The sequence below is a fragment of the Phoca vitulina genome, unplaced genomic scaffold, assembly GCF_004348235.1.
Source record: "Phoca vitulina isolate PV1807 unplaced genomic scaffold, GSC_HSeal_1.0 scaffold4, whole genome shotgun sequence".
In the NCBI taxonomy this organism is placed as follows: domain Eukaryota; kingdom Metazoa; phylum Chordata; class Mammalia; order Carnivora; family Phocidae; genus Phoca; species Phoca vitulina.
In genome coordinates, this window is record NW_022589707.1 from 68,717,785 (window position 1) to 68,739,723 (window position 21,939).

Sequence of the window (21,939 nt, forward strand, 5' to 3'; positions counted from 1 at the left end):
CTTTGGAGGCTACTTAGCTTTGCAAACTTGAGAAAGTCATTAAAGTCTTTTGAGCCTCAATTAAATCTATAAAATAGAGGTAATAATATCTACTTACCTGACAGGACTTTTGTAAGAATTAATGAATGAAGTATATAAAATGGTTATTGTCAGTCATGTAGTAATCAATAAATGCTACTTTCTTTTTCTTTTTTCCCCTTCCTCACCTTAGAACTTTCTTCATTGGTTTTAGCTGAAGTTCAGGGTAAAGATGATAGGCTAGTGACCATAAACAATATGATTATGGAAAAATTTATACATTTTTATACAAGAGGACTGGAAATGTACATTTTTAGATTTAATCTAAAAAATTAGATCAACACTTTACTGTTTCAATTCAATTTTAGTTTCCAAAGAGCTCTGAACATTAATACAGGTTAAACAGAAATACAACATTTGAAAATTTATGAATATGCCTGTGTGGCATGATCTCTTCACTTGGAAAATCTTTTTCTCCCTTCCTCCTTCTTGACAAATCTTACTTATATCCTCTGTTACATCGTTTTGGAAGTCTTTCCTGACTCTCTGCTCACTGCTGATCCCTCTTTTGTATGTACATACTACTAGACCCTTTCAAGATGCCCAAGATGAACTGCTGAAGTAAGCTATCTTCTTGCGTTGCTTGTACTACTCTGCAGCTACTTGAGGGCAGAAAGAACTTATTTACTCATTTTTTTCTCATCCTTTGTAGGATCTGACATTAACTCACACTGAATACTAAAGATTCTTTGAAAAGTGCACAAATCCTCTCCATACTTAAAAAAACCAGCAGCACTAGGAATTCCCAGTTTTGTTTGTGCTTTACCATGAAGAACGAATTATGTAAGAAGTTTGCAATGGTCAAGTATGAAACTTGTAAGTAGCCAACTGAGTTACTGTATGGATAGAATGTACAGTCTTGTCTCAAAAATGAATCTATGTAACCTAGACTAATGGCTCTCAAACTAATCTTCTTGACTTGGGTTCTGTACATGATAAATTCATTCTACAACTAAAACAGAAATAATGATCTTTTCTGAATTGGTTGACTACTTAAAGTCACATTCAATTGCCTTAATTTTTTCCACGATATTTTAAAAACTTTTGTTAATTCGCTGCATATCTGCTAGGAGGAATGAATGAATGGACAAGTAGTCAGTTAATATTAATGGCCAGTAGGAGACAAACATTCATAAAGGAATTACACTATATTCATCAGGATTCTCTGTTGTAAGAATGAAACCAGAGGGCAGTTTTTAAAGAAAGTGACACAGGAAGCTCCTGAACTCCCCTCCTCCCATGGATGCACTAAATTTACAGCTACACATGGAGCATTTCCCTCTAAAGAAATCCAGAACTCAGCTGAGCGACATCTATACATGGGGCAAATAAAAAAATACCCACATTGAAATGGATTGGAAAGGCTGAGACATACTCTTGCCATAAACCCCACCCCTAGCACAGCACCCCACAGTCAGGGGGGAATGCCCAACTCCCAGCTTCTCCCAGAGGAGTATAGGGTTTGGACCCAACATGTAGCATCCCAACTTTTAAGACTCGCACCTGAGGGAAGGGCCCCCCAAACACCTACCTCTGAAAGCCAGCAGGACTACAGCAAACAGAGAAGCAGTTATTAATGGACAGCACTCACTGTAGCTATTACTCCAGGGTTTGGGGCAGAGGGAGCAGACAGAAAACATCCATCACCCACTTCCTCCCTGGAAGGGGACTAACTACATACAATAAATAAATAAAATCAGAAATAAAAGAGGAAAAAACTGATACCACATAAACACAGAGGACCATAAGAGACTACTGTGAACAGTCACATGCCAACAAACTGAACAACCTAGAAGAATTAAATAAATTCCTAGAAACATACAACTTACCCAGACGGAATCATGAAGAAATAGAAAATCTGAATAGACCCATTATTAGTAAGGAGATTGAGTCAGTAATCAGAAACCTCCCAACAAATAAAAGTCCATGACCAGACAGCTTCACTGGTGAATTCTACCAAACATTAAAAAAGAGTTAATACCATTATTCTTAAATTCTTCCAAAATAGAAGAAGAGGGAACACTTCCAAACTCATTTTATGAAGCCAGAATTACCTTGATATCAAAATCAGGCAAGAACACACAAGAAAAGAAAATTGCAGACCAATATCCCTGATGAGCACAGATGCAAAAATCTTCAACAAGATATTAGCAAACCAAACTCAATAGTACATTGAAAGGATCATAGATCACAATCAAGAGGGATTTATTCCAGGCATGCAAGGATGCTTCAACATCTGCAAATCAATCAATGTGATATACTACATTAACACAATAAAGGGTAAAAATCATAGGATCATCTTAATAGATGCAGAAAAAAAAGCATTTGACAAAATTCAACATCGTTTCGTAATAAAAACTCTCAATAAACTGGGTATAGAGGCAAATGCCTCAACATAATAAAAGCCATATGTAACAGGTCCATAGCTAACATCATACTCAATGGTGAAAAGCTAAAAGTTTTTCCTTTGAAATTAGGAACAAGAGAATGATGGCTACTCTTTCTACTTCTATTCAACATAGTACTAGAAGTCCTAGTCAGAGTAATTAGGAAAGAAAAGGAAATAAAAGGGATCTAAATTGGAAAGGAACGTGTAAAATTGTCTCAATATGCAGATGACATATTATATATATAGAAAATTCTAAAAGCTCCCCCCAAAAACTTAGAACTAATTAAAACATTCAGTAAAGTTACAGGATACAAAATCAATATACGAAATCAGCTGTGTTTCTATGCACTAACAATGATCTATTAGAAAGAGAAGTTAAGAAAACAGTCTCATTTACAACAGCATCAAAAAGAATAAATGCATAGAAATAAATTTAACCAAGGAGGTAAAGAATCCGTACACTAAAAGCTATAAGATGTTCATGAAGGAAACCAAAGAAGGCACAAGTAAATGGAAAGATATTCTGTGCTCATGGACTAAAATAATTAATATTGTTAAAATGTCCAGACTACCTGAAGTGATCTATAGATACAGTGCAATCCCTTTTAAAAGTCCAATGGCATTTTTCACAGAAATAGAAAAAAGAATTAAATTTCTACAGAATCTCACAAGACTCTAAGTAGCCAAAGCAATGTTGAGAAAGAGGAACCAAGCTGGAGGTATCACACTCTAATTTCAAATTATATTACAAAGCTACAGTAATTAGAACAGTATGGCACTGGCACAAAATCAGACACATGATCAGTGGAACAGAACAGAGAGCCCAGAAGTAACCCATGCATATATGGTTAATTAATTTATGGCAAAGGAAACAAGAATATACAATGGGGAAAGGATAATCTCTTCAATGAATGGAGTTGGGAAAACTGGACAGCCTCATGCAAAAGAATGAACCTGGATCCTTATTTTACACCATACATAAAAATAAAATTGAAATAAATGAAAGACTTGAATATAAGACCTGATACCATAAAACTCCTAGAACAAAACATAGGGAGTAAGGTCCTTGGTCTCAGTCATGGTAATGATTTTTTTGAATTTGACACCAAAAGCAAAGGCAACCAAAAGCAAAAATAAACAAGTGAAACTACATCAAGTGAAAAAGTTTTTGCGCAGCAAAGAAAACCATCAACAAAATGAAAAGGCGACCCATGGAATGGGAGAAAATATTTGCCAACTATCTATGTGATAAAGGGTTAATATCTAAAATACATTAAGAGCTCACACAACTCAATGGCAACAAACAGATAATCCAATTAAAAATGGGCAAAGTAACTGAATAAATATTTTTCCAAAGAAGATATTAAGATAGCCAACCGGTACATGAAAAGATGCTCAGCATCACTAATCATGAGGGAGAAGCAAATCAAAACCACAAGGAGATACAACCATACACCTGCTAGAATGACTGTCTTCAAACAGACAAGAGGTAACAAGTGTCAGCAAGGATATGGAGAAAAGGTAACTCTTGTATGCTTTTGCTAGGAATGTAAACTGGTACAGATACTACGACAAACAATATGGAGGTTTCTCACAAAATTAAAAAAAAATACTACCATATTATCCAGCCATCCCACTTCTGGGTATATTTCCAAGGGAAATGAAAACAGGATATTGAGAAGATATCTACACACCCACATTCATTACAGCATTATTTACAATAGCCAAGATATGTAAACAACCAAATTATCAACAGATGAAGGGATAAATAAGATGTAGTATATATTATTCAGCCATGAGAAAGAAGGAAAACCTGCCATTTGTGACAATATGAGTGACCTTGGAGACATTATGCTAAATGAAGTCAGACAGAGAAAGACAAATACTGTATGATATCACTTATATGTGAACTCTAAAAAAGCTGAACTCATAGAAACAGGTTAGAATGGTTGTTTACCAGGGGCTAGGGGATTGGGGGAGATGTTGATCAAAGAATACAAACTTGTAGTTAGTTGTCAGATGAATAAGTTCTGGGGACCTAATGTACAGCATGGTAATTATAGTTAATAAATATTGTATTATATGCTTGAAAGTTGCTAAGAGAGTAGTTTTTAAATGTTCTCACCACAAAAAAGTAATGGTAATTATGTGATGGGATGGAGGTGTTAGCTAATGCTGTGGTGGTTATCATTCTCCAATGAATAAATATCAAATCAACATGTTGTACACCTTACACTTACAAAATGTTATATGTCGATTGTATCTCAATAAAGCTGGAAGAAAATTTTTAAAAAATTAAAGAATAATATGTTAATGGTCAGTCATAGAACATCTAATCATATTTGGTTCAGCAGCTTAGTGTGTGTATGAACATAATTTTGTATTGGAGATATTATTTTGGAAATGTAATATATGGTCAACTCTGTGCTAGGGAAATTGTTTATAATTTTTTTTATGGAATCAAGTTTCTGAATATTCCGAAGTGTTAGTAAGTTAGTAATGTTAGAAAAGTTAGTACTGTAACTTCTGGGGACTCAGCCACCTTATCAAATTTTAAATTATCCCAGACAGTGGGATGTATCCTTTAACCGTCATAGTTTTGGAATGAACTAGATACAAATGAGGGCTTATACTACCCCAGGTATAATGCTAGGGGTCAGGAGAAAAAATGTGAAGGATGATTATATAATCTTTCCTGGAGATCTCACACAGAGTGACTAACAATACTGTGGACACCTGTTGAACGTTTAAAGTAAGAGGGAGGTGAGAATAGTGACCAGGCACTGAGTGTTTAGCTTTCCTCCTCAGTGCCTGCTCCTCAGGATGCGACCTCACATCCTTAATCTTCAGAAACTGTGCTCACTGCTCAGGTATTAGGACAATTCCGCTACGTTCCTAGGAAGGTTTACCAAACACAACTCTGGGAGGGATCGCCCATAATTTCCTGCTTCATTAGATGACAATTTAATCTTTTAAAATCTGCAGAGAAAAGTCCTCTATTTCAGTATTTGACTGCCACCATGGACAGAAATTTTTTTCTGAATCCATTGGAAGCACTTCCTTTATCTATTTTGGCTCTCCAGTATGCTGTCGAAGATGAGTAGTACCACAAAGGTAGATGAAGTAGAAAAACACGTGTTTCCAATTCAACTGAAATTAGAAACCTTGAAAGACCAGGTTATTGTGGGATAACACCAGGTGTCCCGAAGGTCAGGAACATAGGCTAAACTTATTTTTAAACGACACATTAGCTATAGTGTTAGAAAATGCTCAGAATATTTTCCTCAATCTCCAGACACCTTTGTACGTGATATTCCTATAAATATACCACAGTGTCCAAAAAGCCTGGAAACATCTAGAGGATAGCATATTTATTGTACTTTTTTTCTGATTAGCAAAGTGGTAGAATTCGTTTCTTTCCTACTTCATGAGGGATGATTACTGTTTTCTGCTTCATAGACAGGATGGCTCTTTAAATGAATCATAAGGATTATGAAATAATAACAACTATATGATGAGAATAATAAGCAGCAGCAGCAGCAGAAAGCTCAGGCCAAAGTGGAAAATGAGGTTTTCTAGAGACTCCTGTTCTCTACTGTGTGACCTTAAAATGGGAATCATTTCTCAAGCTTCTAAGACACCAAAGCACAGATGCATGGTGCATAAACAAATAAGTAACCACATTAGTGGTGTCCTTTGGGGGTTTAAATCTTATTCCTGTGACCCCAGGAAGCTGACCAGAGAGAAAAGGGAAGAAAGAAATACAGGATATTTATCTTTACATTTTGGAAATGCTTTTGATCAGCAGAGCTGGAACAAGTTTCTGTGCTTTTGTGGGAACTACAAATGTTCCAGGGGAGGAAGCGAGATCAAGAGCAGTTTGCTCTTTCAGGGACTTCAAAGCCCATTCATCTGAAGATGTGGCCATTACCATTTTGGCTTCCTCACTGTGCCTTGGATGGCCCTGTACTTTTCAAGAGGAGAGCCTTGCTGGGTTGGGGCCAGCTCAAACATATTCCTTGGAGTGCAGTGTTCCAGAAAATCTGCCCTTCCTGGCCTGTGCTCTGTGATTACAGTCTCAACCAGGAGTAATCCTTGGACCTAGTGGATGAGTCAGATGCAGAGGTGAGTGGGACAGTGAGGCTGGACTCCTCATTTTCTACCTCTGCTTCTCTTCCAGGTATGGAGAATTGTAGACATAAGAACAAGGCTGCACCATCCCCACCAGGCTCCAAGTCTCTGATCTCAGCAGTCTGTCTCCTTGCTGAGACCAAGAGATGAGTGTGCCTCACCTCCCCACCCCCTGCCTCCCAAAAAAAGAAAAAAGGAAAAAACAAGCAACCAACCAAATGAGCAACAACAACAAAAACTGTCATCGTTGTGTGTCCTATTACCCAGTCCTATTAGGACCACAAGTCCAGCATAACAGTTGTCCTCTTCACTTGCAAGTCAAACCCTGGGAGTGAGATTTGTTCAGTGAGGTGGAGATTTCTTCTGGGCCTCACTTAAGATACATAATAATTTTCCAACTCAAAACAAAAACCAAAATCAAAACAGAACGCAAAGACTAGGGCAAGACCCTAATACTGCAGGCCCCCATCATCCTGCTTCTGTACTTGAGTGGCTCCAGAAAGCAGGGACTGCATTGCTCCTGTTCACTGTTGTGTCCCCAGGCCCCAGCATGAAGTCTAATCACATCTGTGGAATGAATGACTACATCAGGACCTTGGTGTCACCTGTTTCATTATGTGATCTTGGATACATTTCCTATTGTGTCAAGTTCTCAATTTCTCCCTTCTCAAACATTCTAGCCCACCCGCCCCTGCAAATCACACAGAGCAATGCTGTGAGTGTTATTTCCAAGAGAATGCCTCCCCAATTGTGGATGTGTCTTGGAGCACCCCTGGCAGTATGTTCAGTAAGTGGGAGCTCTTCCTTTTCTCTTTTGAATTGGGTGTACTCCGGTTACCACATCACTCTGACAGTTGAGTTCACTTTTATGTGCTTCAGTAAGTGAAGATAATAATGCTGACATCCTGAATTTCCACCCCTGTCAAGTGAGGAGTAGGGGCAAGTTCATCTTTGAGGAAGGCCTTTTGTCACTCTATGATTTTATTCTCCTCCACTTTCTGGAATTGGTCTCAGAATAAAAAGTGAGAGAGACTGCACTCTCCTGTGAACACACAGCGGACAGTGATATTGCATTTCTGTGGATGTTTAATGGCCCTCTCTATTTCTTCTCTTTCTAACTCACTTGGTAGTTCAAGCTTTCCTTTTACATGATAAGCACATGGAATTTCACTCAAAGTCATTTTGAAAAGTCAAATGACAACAAACATAATTCGCATTTAAATATTTCTTTCAGAATTCTGGATGACATGGCTCTTTCAGATGGAAATCATTTTACTAACAACAAAAAAAGCTTTGAAAAAATTTTTTTTTAATATCCTAAGGTTTAGATTCTAAGGCTCAGCTTCCAAAGTGTGGGTGTTTTATGAAACACCTCAGCTCCAACTAATTGGGAAAGTGGCCCAGGAGCATTAAAAGAATCATAAGAAGGAGCCCAGAAAGAAACATATTTCAAACTTACTGACTGATTGTCTTTCATTCCTTCAATCAACATCCCATTGAAATCTAATGTATGTCAGAAATGATGTTAGGTATTTGGGATCAAAGACCTCAACGTCCCAAGGTTCTTGGTGACACCCAAAAGCAGCCCCAGACCTGGTGACTGGATTTCAGTCTCTGCTCCTGCCACTAACCAGATGATGACCTTGGACAAATCGCTGTGAGTTTTGGGGCTTCATCTATAAAACAGGGATGGATAAGAGATCCAGAGCTAATGCTGTTAGGTTTTAAATGTATCTCAAATACAATGATAGAACATAACTAAAGGACAGTGCTTAGGTAAAAGCAAGCCATTCTAGAAGTCATATACTTTTCTTTGTTGAAACTCATTTGTTAGTGAACACAGTATATATATTAAATTTTCATAAAAAGAATATTATAAATCTATTGATTCTTTTCCTCATTCCTTATTCCTTCAGTAAATATTCATGTAATGCCCACTCTGTACTAGAAACTGTGTTGGGTATTTGAGATCAGAGATGAAACATATATTCTCTGCCTTGAAAAAGCTCACAATGTAGTAATGGAGACAGAGAAGGAAATATGAGTTTGGGTGTCAAGTGATATTCATAACCAACAAATATTTATTGAGTGGCCATTATGCTTGAGCTGTGTCAGTGAAAAAATTGATAATGATTTCTGTTTTCATGGTGTTTATATTCAAGTGTGAAGATCAAACAATGGAGAATAAACTTGAAAATAAATGAGGTGGTATGAAAGAAAAGGGAAAAAATCACTGTGTATAAAAGAAATAGAGCAGCTTAGAGAGACATGAGGATGCCTGTTGTGGGGTGGGGGCAGTGAATTACAACTTCCAGAAGGATTGCCTGGTGGGCCTCAGGAAAGCTAACATTGAAGTAAAGACTTGAAGGAAGTAAGGGAATTGACTAGCCCCAGGAATATATGGGGATAGGGCATTAGAGACAGAGAGAACTGCCAGCAGAAAAAGCCCTGAATTTGGTAATGAGGGTGGCTGGAGTGAATGGAGAAAGAGGGGGAATGAAAGTAATGACAGGAGAGCAAGAAGGACGGGGAGGGGGTGGATTGGGGAAGACATCTATAGGGCATTGCAAGGATTTTTTGACTTTTACTGTTGGGTGAAATGGGGGAACTCCCTAAGAGGTTGTGAGTAGAGGAGTGACTTGCTTTGATTTAAGTTTTAAAAGGGCATCCTGGCTGCCGTGGAGAGAATGGGTTGTGGAGGCTGGGATGGAGGGGGGCAAGAGTGAATCAATTAGGAGGCTGTTGTAGAAATGTAGCCCAGAGATGTTGGTGGCTTGGACCAGGGTGGTAGCAGTGGAGACTGAGTAAGTGAAGGTACTAGATAGGGTAGATGGAGGTTGGGTGAGAGGTCCTAGGTGGAGGAAACAGACATGCACATTGCATGTACATCTCATGTACACAGGATACAAAGACAAAAGTAAAGGTATGATGTGCTTGGGGAACTGCAAGTAGTCTTTATGGAAGGAAGGGTGAATGTGGCGTGCATAGCAAGAGGTAGATAGTGGTTAGATCCTATGCCAGGAGAGCTCACTCTTCTGATGAATCTTGAACAAACTGTAGTTCTGCAAAATCTCTTTTGTAAAAGGAATATCAAACTGGGTTAACTCCAAGGATACTTATGTTGGCCTATGCTGGAACTAGCTAGTAGGAATATACTGAGGAACCAAAGAGTATTTGAACTTATGTAGTTAAAATTCTCAGGAGGCTTAGCTTTTCCATCCTGTAATGACTAGAGCCCTTAGGAGGCTGGCTGCAACTATCTATCCCTTGTCAGAAAAATCTTGGAGTAAATGCACTGAGTACAAGCAGATGGCTGGAAGAGGACTTTTTCAACCCACTTGAGCAAAGATGGTTTGCAGTTTACTTTTGTGCTTAGTCCCTTGGGTCATTATTCAAGTTATAAAAACAAAGATACTATTTCAGAGAAAAATGTAAAACAAAATCTGCTTTTCAATAGGTAACCAGGTTAGCCTTATTTTTAAAATGTACATATTTAGCTCCTTTAGCATCTCAGTGTCCTCCCATAGTATGGCACTTTCTGGTCCAATTCCCACATTACTAAGCATTGTGGCACTGGTGGCTGGTCTAAGTTCCCTGTCTTCTCTTAGTTTCCACCTGTTTTTCACCCTTCTACTCTCTTCAGAGGTGGAGAAGGATTGGTAATGTCGAACAAGTTGAGAAGGCTAAAATAGCACTTTGTGGTCAAGTTTACAAAGCTGAACCAAATTGTAGAATCAAAGCCAGTAATTGAACAAGACAGACAAAAAGAAGATACTTTTGTTTTATTTACCAAATAATGGCCTTATTTCTTCACTTTTCTTCGCCATTTAAGACTCAGTCTGGGAAATGAAGGAAAATATTTTGGTTACCTAAAACACCTTGCAAGGGCTCACTGAAATCTAAGAGCTCCCTTTATAGTAGCTGCTGATGAGCAGATAGATTTGTGTATTTGTATACTGAAGAATGAGGAATGGACTAGATTAATAAGGTTAATGAATACATGTAGCGAATAAAGATAAATAATAACCCAAGGGTAATGAGAAGGGGGTAGGGATGGTGCTTATCTTATTTATCTTTAAGTGCATTGTAGATGCTATTTACAGATACCTGTGAAATTCATTTTATTTAGAGCAAAGCTATTCTTTTTTACTGATTTCTATGGTCCATTCTTATTTTCTGGAGATGTCAGTGGAAATCAATCTGGGATTTTGAGATAAATGGTGATTTGATATTATATATAAAATATATATTTGTTATTTCTATATGGAATGCACCTGTGGGAATACAGGGCACAGAAAGAGTTTAATCTTTACCACTTATAAACAGTCATTCCAATGGGAAGAGATATCTAGTAGATGAATAGGAGAAAATACTGACATAACTGATTTCTACTACTTTTGGCTCCCTCTGGGTAGAATGAGGAAAAGATGTGCAAAATGCAGGCTGGTAATTTTTGTGCTTATTTTCAAGACTGATTTGGGAATTAGAATTTTGGAATAGGAACCAATGGTCGTAAGTCCTACCAGTGATTTTTCAGGTCATTTTGACTTCCAAATGATCATCTATAGAGGAGATGTGAGAACTGCCACTTATTCTAATAACAGTATGATTTGAGCATATGAACTTTCATGTCTTTGGGGAGAAACCAATTGAAACAGACTGTGTAGATTAGAATGATGCCCTAATGGCATGGGAGATGATTATTAGTGATTTAGGCAAATGAAAGCACTTTATCATTGTAATATTTCTGGCATCAAGTTTTTTTGTGCCATATAATATTACTTACTGTTTATGATTTGGGTAAAGCTAAAGTCCTCAGAACCAATACCTTAATGCACTGGTATCACATGTACCGTTGTAGAGAATGCAAACTTAAAAATTTTGTGGCTTTTATGCTAGTAAGGCATTGAAATGCAATGCTATCTTTAGAAATACTTTACCATATTTAGAATCAAATGAAGAGGAAACAAAAACCATTTCAAACACACCTTTGCCTCTTCACTACTATATTGTAATGACTTCCATAAGCCTTCAATTTGTTTATACTCAGGCTCTCAGAAAAAGTTTCATTTCATAACATCCTTTGAGAAAATCTACGACTCTTAATGCTGACATGGAAATGTTTCTGTACAGCAGAAGAAATCAACTCAAATGCCTGGAAATCACCATGGTCTGAGTATTTTTCCCTTTTGCCCCTAATTAAGCTCTGGGAAAACAGCGACTTTTTTCTCTCACCCACTGTGAAAGTTATGAGATTCTTTTGCTCAAATCACCCCAAAGGAAGGCTTGGAAGTTCATGTTCCTTAGAGAGTTTCCAATTCTGCTAAAGAAGATTAAATGCCCATATCAGACGTGTCATACCCCACAGCTAACAAAAAAGAGAGCAAATGTAGCGTAGCCCACATGTAGACAGCTACCACAGATCAGCCTAGCCTAGGGAGCCTTTCAATTTCATGTAGTGCATCAACCAAGATATTCACTCAAAAATAAGTTAGAACACCACGGCCATCATCTTGCATCTCGGAATATTTGTTTAACAGTCTGAACCCTTTTTATGGCTCTGAAATGAAGATTTCTGGGTCAGGGACAGAGGTATCTGAACCCTGTTTGATTCTACCTGTTTACCCCGCAGAAGATGAGTAAAGGCTCCTCGCTTACCTGTGAAGTTGATTTTCAGCAAATAGTCCTTGTACAACTTCTTCCCGTCCAGGATCTTCATAGCATCGCAAAGCTTGGTGGTGTTGGGACAGAGGGTGCGCTGCATTTTGTGCAGGGCGTGAGCCATGGCATACACGGCGTTCACCACAAACATGATCTTGGATTCTTGCTCGTAGTTGCTGCTGTCGATGGCCAGGTGCTTGTCGCACGTGCGCCGGTGGTTCCGCTTGTTCTGGAGGCTGCACTGGAACTTCTGTTCCCAGAAGTCCCGGAACCAGGGGTTCCGGTGGTTGTTGTAGGGGTTGAGGCTCTGGAAGTAGCGGTCGAACTGGCGGACGGGGTGCGAGGCCAGCTCCAGTGTGATGGCGCCGTAGGCCACATGCTCGCTGCCCTTGACGATGCTCTCCTGCGCGCCCCAGCCGTCGCTGGCCACCCAGGTGAACGAGGCGTTGGCGCGGCTGGCGGCGGCGATGAGCTCGCGCGAGTCGTCGCTGCGCATGAAGAGCACGACGACGCGCGCGTTGGGCTTCTGCAGCAGCTCGCGGATCACGCTGTCGTAGGACTTGCGGATGTTGGAGCGACCCACCTTCTCCGCGGTGGCGATGCAGATGTTGCGCTGGCGGGCTTCCTGCTCGAAGGCCTCGATCCCCGTCTCCCCGTAGTCACCCTCCGAGGCCACGGTGGACACGTAGGTCCAGTTGAAGAAACGCAAGATCTCGGCCATGGCTTTGGCCTGGTAGAAGTCGGGGGGCACCGTCCTGGCAAAGTAATCATAGCGTGACTTGTCGCTGAGTTTGGCGCTGGTGGACGCGTAGCTTATCTGAGGGATCTGGAAGAGCCTTAGCAGGTTTGCCACCTGGCGGGGAGGAGGAAGGGAGAAGAACTTGTTTTAGAAACCTGGAGGTAAATGGGCATGAAAAATGAGTAATACCAGACTGTTTACCCAGCTCCCTTTCCACCTCTGGATGTCACCAGACCCTTCCCTGGACACTGTATTTTGGATATGACGGAGCAGGTTTCGAGCAGGTGGTTTATGCTTTGGCAAAGGGCATTAGTAGAAAAATGAGAGGGCAGTCCTCTCTGTCTCCCAGACTTTATGCTAGTCCCCGGGCTATGATCAGTCCTGTTCAGGTGTCTTACCTGTGGTTGTTTTAAGTTTCTGGAGTCTTGATATAGCTCAGTCAGGCAATGAACTACAGGGAATTGGCCAAACTGGTTTTTAGACAACTTGGCTACAGTGTATAGAGAGAGCCTGGGTGTTGTCTGATTCTCACTTCCCCCTCTTTTGCTAAAAATGGCAATCTCTGAAAGAGTTTAATTTGGGAACCTTATGCCACATGGACAGTCCAAATTGGACATTTATTATCTAGGTTAAGAAAAAAAAAATCAATTCTTTTTGGTCCACACCAAATTTTAGGCATATGCTTTTCTAAACTTCTGAGAAGCTTGACCAATATTTTCTTTGCTTTCTTTTTCCTTTTAAAATGTTGTTTCTGTTTGGGCTGTGTGAAAAGAAAGCATACAAATGCGATTCTTATGGCATTTTTGATTAAAGAGCAAATAAGGAAGTATTAAAGACCTTATCAAGAAAAAACCATCTACTTCAAAATTTTAAAGCTTGAATAAAGAATTTAAATTTGTTATAATTCACCTACTGGTAATATTTCAGTTTTTATTTATTGAAGAATAAAAAAGGAAAGTGACACTAGCATACCAAGGAACATTTTATGCATTGAGTATTTGCATAAATATATATCTTAAAACATGTACACACATGGTATGTATACCTAATAATAAGTTTGTTTTAATTTTTCCGGAATACTTCACGTATTCTGAACCCTTCTATCTCTATACTGACTTCAGCTAAGTCACATAATATACTAATCAGAAACAACACTGAATATTCTGATATACTCTATGAGTACTTTGAAATTTTCCTTCTGGAACTTGTGGTTTCAGGTTTACATTTGACATGTAGGAAGCACAGCTTGAAATAGGCAGCTGTTAGCAAAGAGCACAAGTAACATAAAACAACTGACATCTGAGTCCCGATTAATCATCATTTCATCTGGCAAAGGAAACCAACAGCCAAGTTCATACACAGCCACACAGCATGTTCTTGGAGATCTGGCCTGCTATTAAAACCAACACTTGATATAGCCCAGAGCTATCAAAAATGTTTTCTATATCTTTTCAAATCCTGGTACCTCTCCCTTAACTACAAATGGAACAGCTAGAAAATTAGACACTTGCCATGCAAAACAAAGCAAATTTAAGACCCAAATCTTTCTTGCACTTGGTAAAAACTTTTTTTTTTTAATATCCTAGGATATGGAGGAATTGGGGGAAACAGAGGTAAGTGGCTGGGTGGCTGAAAGCTAGTATGCCATTTATTTCTTCTTTCATCAAGACCAGGAGACCCTGAACACAATGGCCTACACTGATTCATTTGAACATGGGAGTATCGCTTGTTTACTCAGCCTGATAGATGTGGGAATAAGCAAGTACTGTCATTACTTCTAGACTGATTATCTGGCTGCCCTCGGATTTGTGTACCATGGTGGCAGACTGGCAATAAGAGAGAGCCCTGTCCATGCATAGGCTTGGCTTGGTATTGGTGTTTCTGGGTAGCACTGGAAAACTGTCTCTTCTTCATGCTACAGTTTATTCTCATCTTCAAGTTACATTCCTCAAGACCTTAACCCCTCAGGGAGGCAGGGAATGAAAGGACCTGAAAAATGCCCAGAGATATTATTTTCTGGCAGCGAGGAGCCAAGTGAAAGGATTCTAAGCTGCCAAAACTTTCTTCTCCCAGTGGGGTACAAGTAATGAGAAGCTGCTTAAGAAAAGAGTTCTTGTCTGTTGACTGATAGGATCCCGTGGCTGCGTGTCTACCTCTCCAGGATGTCTGAAAACAATTTTTCAGACAAGGCAGGTTGTACAATAGAAGGAACTATGCATAGAATAATGGATGTGGAAAAATCCCCTGCACTGGGAAGGGCCATGATGAGCTGTAGCACTTGGGGAGGGTGGTGGGCTAGAATAAAACTGCGATTATCACAATTATTATAATTATTCATAGTGTGTGACTATGAATCTGAAGGGTGAAGCACAGAAAGACATCTGGGTAGGAAGAATAGGGGAGAAGAACAGAAGCGATGCTGCGGCATCCACCATGGATTGTCTAGCTGTTGTTAGTAGGAGCTTTCTTACTAACATAAAACTTGAGACTAGGGTTGGGGGATATCCAGATAATTGTCAGCTGGATGTTTCCTATCTCGTTTGTCTCAAAACTGGGCATCTGAGGCATTCCTGACTTGTTTTACAGGCCATATGGTTTCTCTGAGAAAGCATAAAGGAATAAGGGGAACTCTACACTGGACATCATTTTAAAAGTAAAAGAAGAACCATTGTAGGATGGGGAAGTAATGTGAAATTTTGGGAGAAAGTTATCCAATTATATGGTTAGCAGGAGTGGAGGAAGGAAAACCAGGATCAAGTTGTATATGCTTTAGCAAAAAATGGCTTAAAAGTAGAGGTACACTTCTCATGGAAAGAGACTCTAAAAAGGTACATAGGCTAAGAGAAATAGAAAGACTTAAAAAACTCTGACCATATAAAATCCTTTCAACAAAACAGAAAAGACAAGATCTCCAAAGAACCCACTGGTTGCTAGCCTGCATGGGGACATTTGAGTGATAACAGTATTAGTGACAAGGGATGGGTGCTAGATGTGTGCTGGGTCCTTGGGCATCCCCACGGACAGCATGGAAGATGGGAATGAACCTGTGAGAAGTAGCGAGACTAAAGCACAGAATGTGAAAATGGAGCAAAGTGATTGTTTTAGCTGTTTTGTGTTTAAATTATGTTTCAGCAGAAGACTTGGTGAGAAGGGAGAATCATTGGCTGGGGAAGGTGGTTCTAGATGGTGAAAGAAAAGACCTTGTCCAGTCCCTCTGGCTTCTTCCATCTCTCCAGTGAGAATGTGTTCTAACCTGGAGATGGTAATACAATTATATGAAAACGTTATCTCACATCAATGTGGGAGAGAAGTCCAAACAAAAACCCATAAAATCATGTTATTTGAGTTTGCTCCCAGTTCTGAGTTCTGGAGGAAATAGCAGATGAATCTATGGAATCACCATCAGTAATCTTTGAGAAATCAATAATGGGAGGACCGTCAGAGGGTTGAAAAGGAAGGAAGAAGGGCAAATTCAGGAAATATAAATTAAGAGTGAATAAATCAATAAGAAGGATGTATTTCGGTAACTCTTCTAGAATAGAGTTTTTTATTAGAGAGCATGCAAGTGCTTAGAAAGTCACAGTGCCGATTCACTAACAATGAATTTCACTAGAGAACATCTCAGCATTAGTTGAACAATTTAGGGAAGAATTGTAGCCCTGGAGGACCATGACTTCCACAAGTTGGACTCTTGTGGAAAAGGGAAAGTGGTAGGAATTGGATGAGAAAGTTGAATATATTCTAAGAGAACAGTTTGAAACAAAGTCTGTATGAGGTGGTCAAGTAAGGTTAAATTTTTATCAGTGACTTTGGAAAAAAAATGTAAATGAGCTGTAAGATCTTTACATTTTAGAACTGGAAGGAACCATGAAGATGATCTAAGCGTTTTGTTTTATAGGTGAGGAAGCTGAAGCTCAAAGGGTGAAGTGTCTTTCCAGAATTTACACAACCGATAAACAGAAAAAGCTAAGATGAGAGCCCAATTTCTTGATTTCCCCCAAAGGACTAGACTTTCTCTCTGGCAATAAGGTGATAGGAACATAGGGAGAGATGTAAATTTCTGGATTCAAGTTAAAATGACAAAAGTGAACAAAGAAGAAGAAAACTAGGGGGAAAATGACGTTACAAATGCAAAGTTGAGTGTTGCAATTCAGCGCCACAAATCCAAGGGGAGCTAAAATCAAAGATGGATTATTGAGGGGTTTACTCCCTTTAGAGACCAGCCCACAATTCCTCAAGAGTGAACAGGGATGAACTATCCCACAGTCCCTATTCTCTGAGTTACTGTTTGCAGACTACCCTCTTTGGGAAGCCTTTTAAAGATCCCTCGTATTTTTAATAGTCCTAATATTTTTGTGCCAGCTAGGGTTCTAGCTGTTGTAGATGAATTATCTGCCTTAATTCTCGTAACAATCTTTGCAGTAGACATTACCTTTAGCCTGTTGTATAGATTGAGAAACTGAGGCACAGAGTGCCTCCGGATCTTGCTAAAGAGCCCAAAAGTGATAGGATTTGGCACTGCGCTCACCTTCCCAGACCCAATCCATTCTGCAATCCAAGCTCTGAACCTCTGCCATATGTGATTCTTCTCTCTACACTATGGCAATGATATATTTCAAGTTATAACATGTTTGTCTTTTTTAAAATTTCTGACAGCATAAACTCCTTGGTTTGAGGGCCATGAGCAATCACTCCTTGTTATCAAAAGTATATATATATATATATATATATTTTTTTTTTTTTTTTCATTTTTCAGTCTGTATTTTGCAGCGGCTCCATGAGCATTTGTTTTCTGATTGACCATCTTCAGAGATAACAGCAGTTGTCTGAGAATCCACTGGGAAATTTGAACTGTGAGTTGAAAGCTTCAAGCTATAAATATCATGATCATGTTCAGCCTCATGATTTATGTGAGAAACATAATGACCTTATGGCAGAGCCTGTTATTTCCTAGGGCTGGGGAGGCTGCACACAGATTTAACGGAACCCTTTCCCCCATGTAGCATGTATTATAGTTTGATATTCAGTGTTCACACACCATTTTCTGGGTGGTTTGAATTTATGCAGGACTAGCCATTACCAGGTTTTCATTGTAACCTGTCAAGTCATGAATATATTATTGACCCTGTTGGCTTGAGGAGAAACATTTAGGATGCTGGGCTTGGCCAGGTACTATTATGCACTTTAGCAGGTGACATGGTCTAAAATTAAGATTTCTTGTATTATTCTCATTTTCGTAGTTGCAAGCTGGAGTTATTTAGGATGGGCATTGTCTGCAATAGTTGTCCAACAAACCAATGTTACATGTTGTTGAACATCTGCCACCATTTTCTGGTTCTTGTCCCATCCAGAGGAGCTCAGTTCCATGTAGTTTCCCCAGTGTGTTATGTTCTGGGTGTATGCATAAAGTTTACTGCATACGATGTTCTCAAATCTACATGCCTTCGCACACATTGTTCCTTCTGCTTAAAATGACCTTTACCACTTGTCTGCTCAGCGAATCCACTCAAGGGCCCCTTCTCTGGGAAACCTTTCTTGATGCCTCGCATCAAGCTGAGTTGTGCCCATTATCTGTGCTCCTTTATGTATTTTCCTCATGGTACTAATCAAAGTATAGTAGCGATTTTTATTCCCTAATTCCTCTACTGAAATGAGAACTCTTAAGGACAGGGGATGTGTGTTGTTAATTTCTGATTCCTCAGTGCCTTGCAGAGGATAGAGATGCCCCATAATGTTTGTTAAATGAATGAATTGATGAATGAGTGGGTAGTTTGCTGTTCTCCCATGTAATCTTTTCTATTACAAGGATAGATTTCTATGGGGAAAAAAATGGCCACCAGCAGACAATGTAAAGATACTCTCAAACACTATTGATAAACAATTTGCTGTGCAATGTGGATCTTTCACTAATTATATACAATTTTCCACTAAAATGAGATGACACCATAAGACATGGAATTGGCTTAGACATTTAGGAATCTGAAGCAAAGGATTTTGTACTATTAAAACTGATTTCTTCAAATTATCTGTGTCACTAACTAGGAGTATACAAAAGGAAGTCGATATGATATCAACTGGATCTGGCCACTGAACCAATTCCTTTTGGGCTAGAAAACTATCTTTTCATTCTAAGGAAAACAAACTAAGGGCCTTATCCATGAAACCTTAGTTCTCGAACAACATACACCTAAAGTAGGAGTCATAAAAGTAGTAAGATCTGCTGGTAAGGTAAGGTTTTTCTGGAGACAAATGCATCCTGTGCAAGATACATAAGCAGCCAATCTTTGGCTCACTTACCCTTTCTTGGGAATGTCTACAACTTTACCTTTCCAATAGACAGTAGCTGATTGTGGATGGATGTTACTGTAGACATCAAAACCATCCTTATGCATTGTTGGGAATTTTGAGGTAAAGACCAATTTATTTGGAAGTTTTACTTCTCCCGGCATTTTTTTTTTTTTTTTTTTTTTTTTTTAGCAAGTCAGGGGGCCTCTTCTTTGTAGGATTCCAGGTGTCATGCTTCATTTCAATGATGTTCTGATCATGAGTGCGAAAGAGTATGAACTATGGGAAAGAACTCAGGTAGCTTGTTCTTTGCTGTTGTGAAAAGGGAATATGAATTGGAAATTTCAGGCCCCCGTGAGCCTGCACATCAGTCCTGTGGTCACCCTTCCCAGGATATCCACAATGTACCCATTCCAAACACAAGCTTTGTGCCTTCTGTGGTGGCACAATGCCAAATACTTTTTTTCAACAGAAGACAAAAAGGGGTGTGCAAATTTAGAGTCTAGTAGAAATAGATTCCCCACTCAAGTGATTGTCCATTCACAAGGATGCTTTTCAGCACTTTCATTGTCATCAGCTTCTGAGGCTGTGCTAATAAGTTAAAGGGAACGACAATGACTGATTTTTATGTGGACTTGTACTTACCTATAAGAGTTCCAGATGGTAAGAGGCATCAAATGCTTACTTTCCCAGAGAAGTGCTATCTATAGCACTGAAATATATACATTTGAAAAATAACTCCTGTGGCTGTCCTGGGAGTTAGGAGACTTGATAATAGACTCCATGGGTTTGCCTTTGCCTTCTTTGCTGTTCACCTATCTCTTTGGGGTTGTTTTCTAAGAATAAGTCTATAACTTTAATTGTTTTATCATACACGCAATGGCCAAAAGCTTTGTTTCATTCTTTTAATTACATGATTATATATAAGCCTGGAAGAGAAACAGTGAGTGCTGCACTTTGAACCATCTGCTGCCTCATAACACATGTTATTACCTAAAGCAGGTTCTGAAAGTTGTGATGGTAAGAGACCTCAGTGACCCTTCTATTCCAAATGATAAAGATGCACTGTTAGCTGTACAAAATCCCGGATTGGCTTATATTTTAAACTGCAACTGGAGGTGGTATAGAGCTGAGAAACTGCCTGAGGAATTCAAGCTGTTCACATCACACGAGTTATCTGCCCATAAAGGATGCCAATCATATTGTTACTGTGGAAAGGATTAGTCATTTTTTTTTTTTTTTTTTTGGACCACACTACCTGCAGCACATCTGGGAACATTTTGCATGAAAACAGTTGACTGCAGCCCATGTATGAAGGCCAGAGATTAATCTGGATTTAGGAAATCACATAATAGAGTGTACCAAAAGCCAGTTTACTCAGTATAATCTGTAAAAGTCACTAACTCTTACATGCTGTGGCCCCAAAACGCACTAGTCAAAGATTCATATTGCCTTTCCCATTCAACAGCATGACTCAGTCCCCATGAATCTGTATAGACAGTCCAGACAAAGGATTCCTTATTCATGGCAAAAACTTACAAAAATGGCTTGAAGTTAACCTGATTTCTATCCCAACCTCTCCGGAAATCGTTGCACTCAACACCTGTGGTTTGCAACCCAGATGGTAATACACTTTCCTTTTCTTCATTTGTGACAAAGGGATTTATGAATAGAAAGGTTATCCATTTGGGCATTCTCATAGCTGAAATGATATGCAGACCTCATAGGATCCCTTGAATCACATTTGCTTCAGGAGACCAGCATTATAAGACATGTCAGGTTTCTCATCATGACAGTGCCACTCTGCATTGGGCAAGTGTCTGTCTTGCTCCCTTACTAACAAGGCACTATCTCGGGAATAACTTTGTTTCCACTCTGACTTAGCAAGTACTTAGGAGAAGAACCAGAAGGTATTTGCCCATGGAATCAGTCTGCATCTGATTTTTGCTCCCTTTTTCCTCCATGAGTTTATGTTCAAGAGAAATCATGGAACCAAATTCATTTGGGTTCCAGTCATTGACAGTGGGATCAAAAGGTCTATGTCAGATCTGGCCCAGGGTATATTAATGTTGGCCAGCCACACCTGCAAAGGCATGGTTCCCAGGAAGACCTGACACCAACAGACCTGCTAGACGCATGTCCTTTAGTACCCTGGGTATTGATTTTTGACAATGTCTGTTGAGGATCTAACAGAGCCACAAGTTGTACTAAAGTGTATTTTCTGTGACCCTGAAGTCACTTGTATAACAATGATATGACAAATACAGCCTTACCAACAAGAAAGGCATTTCTACCCTTGTTGGTTGTTAACCAAAGGCCAAAAGTTGTTGGTATGCTTGGGGGGAGCTGAGGGCTATAGCTTATAGGTTAATATTTAGTTCTGAGGTCCTGGGGCAAAAATTTAGGGCAGAAGGTTCTATGCCATGTTATGTGTAGCAAATAGGACTGTGTTATCCATGGTTCCCCTGTTAACTGTTCATTCCTTCAACAGAGCTGTCAGGGATGAAAGCAAATAGTGAACAGGGTTGGAATCAAACAGGCCAATATTTGGAACCCAGCTCCTTCCCTCACTAGTTGCGTGACCTTAGGCAAGTTATTTTAACTATTGAGCTTCAGTTTCCTCATCTGTAGAAAGGAAATAATAGTAGTCCCTCAC

General features: G+C 39.4%; 1 protein-coding gene across 1 annotated transcript in view; it reads right to left on the bottom strand.

The window, feature by feature from the left end:
* The window catches only part of GRM3 (glutamate metabotropic receptor 3), a 226,606-nt gene that overhangs the window by 65,234 nt on the left and 139,433 nt on the right, over window positions 1–21,939 (bottom strand). Inside the window, exon 3 of the mRNA XM_032402267.1 lies at window positions 12,257–13,112. Within this exon, the coding sequence (XP_032258158.1) occupies window positions 12,257–13,112 (856 nt within the window). The remainder of the gene's footprint in view (window positions 1–12,256; window positions 13,113–21,939) is intronic.